The sequence below is a fragment of the Bombus fervidus genome, chromosome 13, assembly GCF_041682495.2.
Source record: "Bombus fervidus isolate BK054 chromosome 13, iyBomFerv1, whole genome shotgun sequence".
NCBI classification, from domain to species: domain Eukaryota; kingdom Metazoa; phylum Arthropoda; class Insecta; order Hymenoptera; family Apidae; genus Bombus; species Bombus fervidus.
Window position 1 is genome coordinate 5,475,435 of NC_091529.1, and position 14,180 is coordinate 5,489,614.

The following is a 14,180-nucleotide window of genomic DNA, read 5'->3' on the forward strand; positions in this document are numbered from 1 at the left end:
TCCAACTTTTGAAGTTAGGAATCAAGAATTACAGCGAGGCATGACGAATTTGCACACTGTCGAAGTTTGAATCAGCTGGCATTCGACGCCAGTTCTCTCTTCGTCGAGGCTCTTTCTCGTTTTCTCGCCGGCCACACATTCGACAGCGTGCAATCGTATTTCACCCGATGTCCGCCACTTCCGATCCAGCGAAGCTCGCAGGGCCAGCAGACGACTTTTTGTCCGAGCGTCACGTACGCGACGACGACGACAGGGGTAAAACGGGTGCGATTTTATATCGGCGAATCCCAACGGACGACGTCTGCATAATCGCCGGCTGTCCAATGTCCAACGTCCCGATGCTCCGTTCGACGCGTCATAAACACGTCCCGCTGAAACGCGATGCCTTTGTGCCAAGTTTCGCAGATAGACGGAAAATATTGTTGTTCACCACAGACACCTTGCATGGTAAAAAGCTCGTACACGGGTTATTATGGGACATCTCTTAAATTGGAGTATCATAATAAATGGTGATAAAACACACCCCTGCAATATTACAATTTTAATCAATCAATGTCGTTATTCGTTGACATAATTCGGGTAATCTGTTTTGACAAGAAGCTTCTATTACGATAATACGTTGTTGAGGCGTCAAACGTACCGCGACAAAATTGGATAAATCGAAAATTAGGAAAACTGGATGAGTCAAATAATTACCACAAGTTGCCACAAAATTGCTATAAAAAGATGATAGAAGAAAAAAGAAAACAAAAAGATAACGCTTCTTTCACGATACACTGTACACACACAATGAATCTACCCTGCAGGTTAATGTTAAATTAACCAGTAGTTTGATCACACTCGGTTAATCTCCAATTTATTCCATATTCAAAGAGGAACTCTATAGAAATTCCGTCTTACTGACTGCCTTTAAAGGATATCGTAGTAACTGCCGTTATTCGGCGTAGGGATCCTGCGCGAACTTAAAGCCAGAAAATTTGGTATCGCCCCAGGCGTCGCAGAGGCGGCAGTTTGAAAGACTGGCGCGGAAATTGCCGGCTGACCTAATCTTGGCGCAGCTTTTCGAGCAGCCCATGGAAAATTCGAAGCTTGTGGCTCATGTTGAAGTTCTTGTCTTTCAGGTTTCTTGGTATGCGTGTCGTCGAGACACACACGCCGTTGAACACCTTCCCGCGCTGCTTTCTAAAAGCTTCCACGTCAATCGATGTGCGATAGGTGTGTCTTCTTCGGGACGCGAACCAGGGTTCAGCCTCTCTAGCTCCCCCTTTCCTCGAGCAGGGTCGTTTCATTAATTCCATGTATATGTTTGCAACGGAGTTCGTTCTCGATTTGGATCATCGAGCGGGACTGCTGCCCAGTGCATGCCAGTTTGGCTTGGACATGCTGCGAATGCATGTGACTTTGTCCAGCTGCATTTGAATTCTTTCTCAAAAGTCCTCCAGAGAATGCAACTGTCTTCTGATAACTGCTGTGTGTTCGTGTTATAATTCTAGTCTCCACAATCATCAGATCCAAGGATCGATCTCTGTAAAGGCAAACGATACGTAATTCCGTAAAACGTATAAAATAAAAATACACGAAATGACGTATGCAGGCATATGGAAACTGTGTTTGAAAAACTTTGTGCGATTCTGTTATAAAGATCGGTTGAAATGCGAATGTTCTTTCCTTTACAACGAATCGTTAATAAACGCGGACATTTAGGTAATAAACAGATCAGTGGATATTTTACCTTATTGACTTTGAACATCAAAGAGTCAGTTATGTCGATTGAAAGAATGCTTAATAATATCCCAAAGTCTTTTACAAACATTCTAAATTAGTCGACACGATCAAATTGTGAACACCAGAAATGTATCTCCAACGGCGTGTAAAAGCGCAAGTGCCTGCGGTGAATCGCTTTAACGCATTTTCAAAGCTATAGTCGTGCAAATCGTGGGATATTCACGGTCGAATTAACGCGATAACTTCTCCGGCAATGGGGAAGCCCTCGGTTCGAACGCGGCGTGTTCACGAGTATGGTTGCGCGTGAGAGTTTTCTATCGTACAAATCCTGTTCTAGTCTAGAGACGAGAACGAAAGCTGTTAACATCGACTTTTTCGGCAATTAGTGAGAAGTTAGGCGAGAAGAGGATCAACGATGGCTTGCGAACGGGGATATATTTTAGAGACAGATAATTTGCATCGGGCTGACATCCAGGAGCAAGCTAAGCCGGAAATTACACGACGTTTCGAGGAATTCTCGCGGAATATCGGTTATCGACGAGCGGAAGAAGCACGTGTGCACGCGAATTCGCTTTGAAGACACGTTTAGTCCGCGACCATAAAATTTCCGGATACCATCGCCCGTCGACCGTCACGTTTCAGGAGCACGATAAGACGGCTAAACACCATCGAGAACTCCGACCATGAGATCCCTATTAAATCATAACACTTTATGAAGACTTGTATGCTGCCTAGGATTATCAGGGCAGGCTCTTTCTTTTTCGTTCAAGCGTTTGGTCTTTATGCTTGGAAGAGTAGGTATACGTTGGAACGTAAGTTGGCTTCTGTCGCTGCATTCAAATGAAGGTAGTTGTCAAACTGGAAGGAAACATAAATGGATGGTGCTTCTGAAAGCTGGAATACACGATTAAATTTCAACTTCTAAAATCTTGATTTACACCACTACGATTTTCAGTCCATCGATTAACACTGTCAAGTAAGATAGGTTCATTTGTGACAAAACTGATTGGTTATTGGTGACGTAATAAACGGTAAAATTCCTTATACAATTACACTGTTTTCTATGAAAATACCCATTGAAATGAAAACGGACCAAATACGGCAAAAACCTTAGGTTAGCCTAATGAGCAATTGTGCAAAGTTTCATTAAAATCGGCAAGTACGAGTCGCCAATTTTCCTTCCTAAGTAAAGTCTTAAAAACCTTATCTTTTCATAGTTTCGCTAACTCGTTTGTGCTGAGTAACTGGAATATTTAAACTTTGACCCTTGACCGATTTTACGATTTCCGTATATCTCGAGGGCAGCTCCTCTCGAAAAGCGCAAAAGCTTCCTGCGAGCAGCTAAACATGCTTGTCCAGCATTTGAAATCCAGATCATCCCCTAGAGAACAGGATGTTCCACCTCTATTACATCGACTTCGTTTTCCTTCGATAATCAAAGTATCTCGCCTGCAACGTCGGTGGAACCGCAGACTGGTAACGGTTTCCGTATATCGTATGAAACTGTACCGACAAACTGCTGCCAGTGGTCGGAGAAACGCGACGAAGGGAGGAGGATGGTCAAGAAAGGAAACGCATTAAAGGGCAAAGAAGTGGGGTCGGACGTGTGCGCGAGCGTTGGAAAGGAGTACGATGTGCCGAGAGAGGAAAGTGGAAGGCAACAGGAAGAGAGGACGCATCGAAAACGGAGGAAAAGCGAGGTGGAACCCTCTCAGTGAGTCTCTCTTTCCGTCTTCGAATGTTATTTGTATCCGTCCTCTTCTGCTTCCTTTCTATATCGCGCTTCTTCTTTTCTCGACTCTCCCTCTGCCATCTTGCTAGCGATGGACTCAAGAGCGCTTTGAGTTATTTCATAGCCGAGACATATCCGTCTGGATAATACAAGTCTCTGGCGGCTTATTAGAAATGTCAAAGAACTTCCAGCAACGGAGAAAAGTCAATGAGCATCGTAAAAATGTAACATAACATAACCTGTAAAAAAGTGACACAGCAGATGCGATAGAATAATTTTTCGTTTCCATTTGCCAAAAACAATGAGACGTTCGACTTGCAAGCGAGCTCCTAGTCACAACATTTGTCAGTACGTGCCTTTATCGGGTGAAAAAGGGTTTTCTCCACAACTCGACGATAGAGTTCAAACTTCACAAGCTCTCGGCGTTCGACACCCTTAAATTCGAAGCGACTGTAACCTCTGTACGACTAAATCGCTCGAAAACTCGCGACACAGAGGATCGAATGCCCATCACTACTCATCCCGTCCCTTCGTCGTCTCGGTTCTCGACTCTCTCCGTCTCTCGGGTTCGGACCCATCGTCGACGTTCTGTTCATCCAAACGCCCTCCCACGCCGCCCCCCGCTTCTCGTCCAGCGTTCAATCGAGCCTCTTCCCTCTCTCTCGACGTGCGCTCTCTCTCTCTCCCTTTCTCTCTCTCCGTGTCTCGCCGCCCCTCGCGTCTCGCGCCGGCTCCACCGCTCCCATCCAGTCGGAGGCTCGCAGTCCGCCGGCGACTCTTCAATGAGAACGACGACGGTTCCGTGGCTGGGCGAGCGTTTCCACCGGGTGTCACGTTTCCGTCGACGGAAATAAATGCGTGTGCCGAAGTGCGTGTCCCTGCTCGCGCCCTACGTCGTCCCGTCCCTAGGATCGTTCGGGAGAATCGTCCACGAGAAATTTCACTCCCGTTGTGTGCCGGACCGTGGCAATTTTTCCAACGCCGCGCCTCGTCGCTTCTGAACCACGATCGCTTCCTATTACACGCGGCTGTCAGTCACAAAAAGGCAACTGCAAGCGTTGTCTGCCACCATCTACGCTTTTCAGAATATCGATCATCCGATCCAGAAATTCTACCACGAAGACTCCAGTACTATCGGTACGCAGTTATTGTTCCGTGTTTGTGGATGGGTTGTTTGATCGGTTTGAAGGGGGATTTCGGTGACGCGGCTGGGCAAACAGAGAATTCGTAGCGATAGGTAGTGAAGAGAAGGATTGATTGATTGATGACGAACCGTGGATGTGAGGTTGGATGGATCTGTTGGTGTTGCGGTAGGGAAACGTAGGGTGAAGTATCTTTCGCGGTTGCACTAGGCTTCACCGGAAAATCTCGGCAAGTTTGTGGTTGCATCGTTCGCGGTAGGAATACCTGAGCATGTTGCGATCATTTCTCCAAAGCTTTGACTTTATACTTTCTTTTAATAGAATAATTGTTAGAGACGCTTCATACCTGCAATCTTTCTTTCGTCTTTCTTTACGTAAACGCAAACGGTAAAACGTCGTTGAAAAAAGCTGAACGAGTCGCAAGAGAAATTCATCTCTAAATATTTATTCGTCTGCATTAATAGGAGGCTAATTAAAGAGCCAGCCATCAACGAGTCAGCGAGAGAAAACGATTCAAAGATCGCGAAACATTGTCGAAAAGGGGTGGAAAGAGATCGGTGGACCGGTGAAAGATTCTGGTCGTACGAATACAAAGCGAAACCGCTTGTTCAATCTAAATTTAAGCTACGGTAGAGTCACGTTTCAAAAACGTTTGAACCTCGTTTACGTCCCGAAGTACAGGCGAGCAAGTTTAATAAAGGCAGCCGGATAGAGGGTAGTTCGCAACGAGTCCAACTTTCTTGCCGAGGACTTTTAATCTCGTGATCCGTCGGCCCGTATCAATCTCGAGTGCCGAGGGACAGAGACGAAACGAGAGAGGACGCGTCATTTCGGTTCGCACCATCCTCCGTGTTACGTGAAAACGCGCAACCCTCGCGGCGGCCAGAGGTGAGTTTCGTGCGTTAACCCTTCGCCAGCTGCGAGACCGACGTACACGCGGCCTAATTAAATCGTCTCGGCCACGAACAAAATATCTCTATACCCGGCAGACTATATTTATGGAAAAATTTCCGCGGAATGAGACTCTTTATACCTTTCAATCTCTGAAAAAGATCGAAAAATATTTCCATTTAGGATGTGAAGGATATTCCTTTCAAAAAGAAGAATGTTGTTTCATTAAAATATAACATTGTTTAGACGATCACGAAGCTGTGCTCCTTTTTCATGTATATTATATCGATATACAAGTGACTGTATAGTGGAATTACGTCGCTGATTATGGATGGCACTTTGTGTAAAGTGGAGTGATTGGAGGATGAGAAGTTGATGAAGAGCCGTCCTCGGAGTAAGTGATTCATGGTGACTCGTGTTTTCGTCAAGGAAACGAACGTAAGTGCCAGAAACATTAACGAGTAGCGGAAGCTCCAATTGTAGCAATTCTATTCCTATTACTATTCATTCCAAGCTTTCGCTTCTAGAAGAAGAATGCACTCGGCAATTCGCGAAATAGGAACGGATAAAGAATAAAAGTACGACAGTCACAGCTAAGCTACTCGCTATAGACACTTCGACTTTTCATCTTCCGTAACGTTGTACCTTACGTCAGTATCAAGGCCTCGATTGTTGAAATCGAGAGAAAATCGATGGTCGACGTCAGGCATAATACGCGTTGTTCCGAGAGAGAAACACCGTACTCACTGCGATTCGTTTCACGTTTTAACGCGAGCTTCGCATCATCAAAGACGATCATCCGCGAGAGCAGTATCGTTCGATTATCGACTTCGCCCAGGAAACCGATTTTCGTCGTTAGAAACGCGTGGGCGCGAGACGTCACATATGACAAACGTTTACGCGATTTTTCGTCGACGTTCAGCCGCAATTCGTAAAAAGAGATCGCGAGATAAGCGTTTCGATCGATCCTTGGATACATTCGTTTCCGGAGTTTGACCATCAAAGTCGTCACACGGGTTTTCTCGCGTGCAAGTGACGCGTCATGACAAATCAAACGACACGATAACCTGTCTGCTTTTATTTCTAGAAACACACGCTTTGCATTTCGCCGATAAATTCGCCGCCTAGTTCAAAACCTGCGTCGAAAGAATTTGAAAAGAAAATTGCTGCGAATCCCTATTTAGAAAGCACATCCGTGACCTACAGAATCAGTCTTGGAAATGGATAAGATAAAGAGGTCGTAATTGGAAAAAAGACGAGACGAGTCGATGGAATCGCTATCAAAGGAATATCAACGGCGTCGCGGCATAAATATGTATACGCGTTATTTGCATGGCAAACGCAGTGACGATCTTTGTTACCGATATCGTGATGATCGCCGAGGATCGCTGCCGATCTCTGACGTCACGAGGCTGAATTCTGCGAACGAAAGAACCCTAGCAGGCCACCGGTATTTCGCTACGGTCTGAATTTTGATTCTCTTCTGTCACATTTTAATGCGCAGCCATACACGGCTGGGCATCGACCGTGCGCGGCGCACACGCGTGCATTCCTCCGACATATCTCTCACCCGCTGTTCCTCCTTCGATTTGCACCCTTGGGAACCACCTACTTCCACGATTCTCGAAGATGGACAGCGTCGATTTCGTTTCGCCTTCGTGTCTGATCCATCTCGATCTTGCTAAAGAAGAATTTCACAAGGAAGCTAGGAATTTGAAAAAAATTACGAATCTTGCATGCAAGTGGAATAGGTGATCTGTAACGTATACGTATCTTTTATTGGTGATTTTAGGGGTCGAAATCATCCTTTGAAGAAGACGCAAAATTTTCTCTTTCTTTGTTACATACCCCGAGAACAGTGAGAGATATCGGGAAGAAGCTTAGATATCTTCTTTTTCTGTCTACGATAGCGTGTGAAAATTCCTTTCGAAAAATCAATATCTTTCGAGTTACCCCTACGATCAGTTCTTAGAAGTCGAATTTTCTTCGTAGAAAAGGATATTAGGTACCTTAGGAGTACGAAGAAGCTTTGTTATCGCGTATTAGAAAAGAAAACCAGGCTAAGTCAATCATTTGTCCAGGTAAATCCGACACTGTGGTGCTTTCAAAGCCCACCAAGGACCATTAAACTTCTGGGACGACCCTTAGAACGTTCCCAGTTTCCTAGTTCTGAAGCGATACCGGTCGAAGCATCGCTCCTCAAACGATCAGCGATCAAAACCATAAAACCGTGGCAGGCGGAGCGGGGGAGTTGCGTACTTCGCCAGCGTTTTACGGCTTCATTAAGTCGCCGTTACGAGGTGGATACCAGAGGCTGAACAAAGTGAGCTGAACGCGGCGCAGCGATAAACCGGACCGATTTATGAATACCATGAGAACCTTAACGATCGTTGCTAATCATTTCTGGGATGGCAGGATGGTCCTCGTATCTGGCGAGATTACCGCGCAAATTCGAAAAGCCGAGATAATGGTGGGACCGATGGAATTCTCAGCACGAGATCGCTTCCTCGATGGATCGATGCTCGAAGAAACGAGGGCAAATAAAATAAACCGCTTGTGGCTTTAGAAATGCATTAGCCTACTTTAGTGGTGCAATGAAGTAGCTGCTCGTTCAACGAGAAATTGGCTATGTTTAGAGCGGAATTACGATAGGTTGCGCTGATCTTTCCAATTTACGTATATACGAGATTTTGATTAATGTAGCAACGGAATGTTTCAATAATTTACCGTTCTTTCCCGACAAACGTATCTACGAACTTCGATGCCAGAATTCCCTCGACGCGTTGGCGCACGCGCGCGAACTTCAATTAGCGGTCGCTGGCAATTAACAATGTACACGGTACTCGTTCGCCGTGGCCGAAAATTCGGAGGAACAGCGGATACGCCGCGAATTAACGATTAAACCGATCGAACCGCCCCTATCACCTCCATTTTTCCCCCACCTCTCTGCGCCATGTACATGTCGCCGATTTATCTTCCCGCATTTTTCCCTTCGTGGAACAATTTCGGGAACCTCGCAATGGGAAACAACGAATTTCATTCAATATTTTCCACCCCTGCTCCTCCACCACTCTTTTCCCCTCTCTCGATAAGCAAAATCATATTACTTTAATCAATCCTGTCAATAACCTGTATGTTACACGAAACATTTTGAAATTTCAGCTACACTGTTTCAGAGACTCCGTTATCAAGATTATGCCGATAAAGTTTGAAAGAAAATTATTTAAACAGTCAATATTATATTAATAAACCTAAATATTCAGTGAGATGATATTTAACACTCGTTGTATGCTTAAGATGGCTATTCATGCTATATACTAATCCTCTGCTAAATATCTGTTCGCAATTTGTTTCAAACTTTACCGATTTAACGTGTCTCGTCTTAGTGTCAACGTATAATATTTCTAAATGTATCGTAACACGTATAATATCAACGTAGAAATGTTCTATGTTACACGTTCAAGTACTTTCACGAGCCAATATACATCCTCATCTCAAAAAGTTCACAAAGAACATCCATCCAGTGTGACCCAGTCTGCCAGGCAATTTTTCCGTCCTGACGCAATTAATCGTTAGGATCGGTAGTTTGCCAAAATCACCGAATTCTTTATCCCACAGGCGGATGCCGGGAACAACCACGACATATCCGCGGCAATCATCCCAGGAATTCGACGAATCTACCGGAAAGACCAAGGGAAAAAGGAAATATCTGGGTTAAGCAGTCTTCTACCAATTCAGGCAGCGAAGACCAACAGATGCGTCGAAGATCCGTGACCTTCGACTGGTTCGGCTGAAATTCAGTCGCACGGTGGACGGGAATCTGATAAACGAAAGGGTGTACCAAGGTAGATTCAGCAGAGATCGATGTGGATCGCGCGGTACGATGAAAATCGTGGGCAAAGGCGCGCCAACGTTTAATCTCTGCATAGTTGGGCGAAAGTAGACGATGCTTGACGCTCTTCCATCGAGTGTTTCTGCTCGGAGCAGCACCGTGACTGACGTTCGACTGGCTCGTTGAATCGATCCGGCAAACCCGGCCGGGTTATCGCGCGCGATTGTCGTGTAGCAATCATGCCGATCGAACTGGCCAATCGTTACTAGAGCGGTAACGGCGATGGCTCGTCGTGCTGCCGATCCGGGGACGATTGATCTTGGTGATCGCGCGTGCTAGTGACTTGCCAGTGTCAAAGTGGAATTATGCTAGTGTGCATCGCGACGTCTCTGCGGCGCGCTTCGCGCTTCTCGCCCTCTTCTCTGCCTGCTTCTAAGGGTAAGTGTCATTTTATTTGCGCTTGCAATTTTTCTTTTGCGACGACTGACTCGCCAATCAATCTGAACGCAAATATTGGATTATATCAAAATCATGTACAATTTAATATTAGCGGATCGTGTATCCAATTATTTTCAATAATTCGTGTCCATTACGTATGCAAAGCTTCGTAATAAAGATAGGCATTGTGTGAAAATTATTCGTTAGCATACAGAATCGTAGCTAATGCAATGTTTCATGTTAAATTAACACATTCGTTGAATGTTTTAAAAAGGATTTAGGAATAGAATCAGTTGTAAAACGAGTCGACACCAACAAAGTTACAAAACGTTGTAAACTGTCATCGTATTCTGACAGGATGATACTGTTGCGCCGATTTGATCCTGGAGAGTGTAGCGTCGAATGTCGTGTCGAGTATCAAAAGATCGGGAGTTCGGACACATATGGAATCATCGCGGGACTCGTTCTCGAACACAGCCACGCCTATGGTCCAATGATTCTCCTCTGTTTTCTCGACGTATTTTGCTTTGATAGAGCTTAATCCGTTTATATCCGCGAGGTCGGAGGCTGGCTACCGAAAGGGAGGTGGCTGGAAATTTTCAATCAACGGATCGCTCGTCCATTTGCCGGATAACTTGTTTTCCCTTTGTTTGCGAATTCGAGCTCGAATTTCCCGCGCGTTCCCGTCAGCCGGAATAAGGCTAAAATCTCTTTGCGTTTACTTGTTTTTCCATCGTCCGTGTTTTTTTCTTTGCGCAGCACCGCGACTAAATGCGTTTGACGCGGCGGCTCATCGGGGAAAATGTAAATCGCATCAAAAAAGTTCCGCTGTCCACGTTTGATCGTACTTGGGAAAGAGACACCAAACTTGAATCGCCCGACTTTTCCCTAATTTTGAAACTGTTCGATATAACTGTAGAACGTTTCGTTGAAATTCACGCGGATGTAGGATATGGACGAAAATTCGGATACAGAAGATCTTAAATATTTATACAGTCAGCGGAGAGAGGAACATAATCGAGCCGGTCTCAAAGGAGAACGTAACATCCGATGATATTCACGAGGAAAGTGTACGCACATGCATCAAAGTGTCGGAAATTGTTTTACATTTTACTTGTACGCGGATCACACGGCCCCCGTTCAGCCGATCGGGAGCACGTAATCACACTTCACACGCGTGACAAACGCTATTTGTCTTCAAACTTTCTCGTAGTCCCCGCGAGTGTATGGGAATGCGCCAACTTCTTTCACGCTTCTCTTCTCCTAAACCATTCGTTTCCCTTTCCAGCATGGAAACGTTACCAGATCTAATACGATGGAATAATATAAAATTGCAATTATCGATTATCTGTTTGTTTACTTGCTACGATAACAACATAAGGCGTGTACTAAAAAGATCGAAACGAAAGATACGTATATAGAGAAATATAAAGTACAAGAGCGGCAAGCTTTTTATCGATATATTTTACGTGAAATCACTCATATCCACAGAAAATGCGTCGTCTTAAATCCATACAGTTTCTGTGAAAAATTAGAAATTCAATATTTTGTCTATTTTGCTAAGTCTTTTCATATATCTACGAAGGGGCGAAAGAAAGAAAAATGTAGAGAGAAAGCAATAACGTGTATGCTTGAAATGACAATGATTGGCCGAAATTCGCAGAAGCAATGGCAATTAGAAGAGGAAACGAGTATTTCATCGCGTCTATCGATAGCATACTCGTCAAATTTACAAAACGAATTGCCCGATAGTTGAAAATCCTTCAAGTAATTAATTGTCCCTGATTACATCGTTAAATGATCCGGTTCAAGCAGAAACGATCGGCAGTGCGAAAATTGCTCGGCTCGAATTCCGCGAACAACAGAGAGAATTCGCTTATTTTATCGAATCGCGTTGATACCGGAGTCGAGATAACGGTCGTATTTCCAGTCAAAATCGAAATAGCTAATTAAATATTTTTATATGAGGTTGAATTTCGCTAGCCAAACAATTCATAAACTACAGATTCTTCGCTCGTCTGAACTAGAATCGTAAAAGCTCGCCGAGACGAATGTACATAGAACAATTAGAAAATCGCCGAGTGGTCTAGCGTTTTGTAGCTGTCTGGGAGTTTCGCGCCCCGATAAATACTCCTTCTCCTAATTGGACAAATAGGCGCCGAGTACGAATAACTTATGGGAGGCTGCTCCCCTTCGTGCAAATAATTGACTTCTGTCAATATTTGGACACGAGTCTGCATTTATTTTGTTGGAAATTGTCTCGAGTCGAAACAACGACGTGTAGAGTTGATAAAGTTAGTGGAAGAGAATTCGTGAATTTTCACCGAGAGACATACTGGCTCCCGAAAGTCTGAACACTTTCCATGGCAAACATTTATGTCCACATTGTATTTATCGTACAAAACGTTTTCAAATTTCATTAGCGCTGTAATGAGACACGACTGTTACGATTATACTGCTGGAATGTGAAGGCGATCTGAAAATGTACATAGAAACTACGCGATATTTAACAACATATAAATCTGTCGATATAACTCTACGATATAACCTTTCCAATATAATCATAGTCTCGTAAGAGTGCCAATGAAATGTCCAAATGTTTCGTATAAATGCTAGAAACGTTTCCACAAGTCTTGATACATTTTCGTGAACCTGTGTATATACAAAATACTAAGAAACTGAAACCATCAGTCAAAGATGCGTTTTCGATACTTTCAAGAGAAAGATATTCTCTCGTGTGTCTCGAATGATGCGAGTGGGACGCGGAACTGTAATTAATTAATCCAATTGCTGGCATCGGTCGAAGAATTACCCGGTGACATTTGAATTGCGGTTGCTAACGCGATATTTGCCGGCCACTCGAAAGTGCAGCGCACTTTTGGTACTCGGCCAAAGAAACGTCCGGCCGTAAGACGTCCGACCATTCCGATGCATTAGCGTATAATTTATCTACGGATGGCAAAGATTTATGTACGTTGCATCGTGCATTACGAAATATGAGTTTACATTGTGCACTTCCTGTGTTATATCGCCGAAGTGCAACGGACCGAGAGCGGCTCCGGATTAATATTGACAGTCGACGATACTCGGCTTTCGTTCGAAACAAAGATACGCGATGTAAAAGGTCCGCGAAGCTCAAAGGGATTTCCGGTGTGTTTGAGAGCACGTCGTTCCTAGCGAACGTTAACGACGGAAGCTTTTAATACTTTTTTCCCGTTCTCCGAAGGGAAATGCCTTTATCGTAGAGGCTGGTCAAGAAAATTCCCAGGATGTTAACGCTGGCTCGGAGCCTTTAGCAACGCCTTTAATGACATTCTTTGGCATACGAAACGGTTCGGGCGAATTACCAAAGCGAAACGCCTGTCAGTCGACTGATCTCCTCGAGAGAGCAGGGGCCAACGCGATGGTAATTGCACGAGATCGTTGTAAACGGCGTTCTAAGGGTTTCTCGGTGCATTCCTCTACGACCACAAGCATTGCCGTCCCACCCGAATCTCAGCTTGCCAAGGTCGAAATTTACGCGCGTATCGCCCTCCCAAACAAGCCATTCGCCGAATTTCAACGAGTCCAACACCTTTTAATGTGCAATCGTTGTTTTCTATCCGAAAGAACGGTACCAATGATCTGAATTAGGAAATTATGTTTCGGGAGCAGCCAATTAAATTAAAAGCAATTTAATCAAAGGCAAATCACAATTCAAATACCTTTGAGCTGGCACGCGATGGGAAAGCTCTCGGGCAACATCAATTATAATAATTATCCGTTGAATATGCAGAGAAAACGTGGCAGAATATAGCGATACAGATGACACAGTTTCCGGTGATCGGTATGCAAGCCGACAAACAATATCAAAGTGACAGGAATTTCGAACTTTCAACGAGCCATTGTTCCCGATACTATATAATATTAATTACTCAACTTCTAACGAATATAAGTTATGCTTTAACAAAGCGATCTTGACGAGCTCGTTAGAGTATCGCGCTCAGTTTGAAATTAACGACCCTCCATGATTGCCTGTAGCTCTTTGGCTCATTGTTCGATTATTAACAGTTCAGATATTGTTCGTGAAACGTTTAGCGGTGTACGAGCATCGACTGATTACTCTTCGAGCACCGGCGGGACCTTCTGTCGTCATATCCGACATCTCGGGTTACTCCTCTTCGGATTAAACTATTCCCTGTTATATAAAACAAACTTAACTTCGAAATAGAGCTCGTGTCGCAAATTCCTCGCGCACTAAAAAATATCGACTGTTATTAGTTTTTGATGAATTTCTACTATCAAGTTTTGTATTTTAAGACTGTCGTTTGCTTTATATTCTATCACACGCTGATTCCTTTTCACCTACGAGTTCCTACAGTACATGTACAGTTTAGCTACGTTTGATGAGATACTTATGGTACAATGACAGCACTTTTTT

At 44.2% G+C, this 14,180-nt stretch overlaps 1 protein-coding gene across 1 annotated transcript in view; it reads left to right on the top strand.

Annotated features, from left to right (window-relative positions):
* Window positions 1-4,230: 4,230 nt before the first annotated feature.
* The window catches only part of LOC139993431 (uncharacterized), an 88,935-nt gene continuing 78,985 nt past the window's right edge, over window positions 4,231-14,180 (top strand). Inside the window, exons 1-2 of the mRNA XM_072015153.1 lie at window positions 4,231-4,594; window positions 9,109-9,760. Of these exons, the coding sequence (XP_071871254.1) occupies window positions 9,688-9,760 (73 nt within the window). The 5' untranslated portion in view covers window positions 4,231-4,594; window positions 9,109-9,687. The remainder of the gene's footprint in view (window positions 4,595-9,108; window positions 9,761-14,180) is intronic.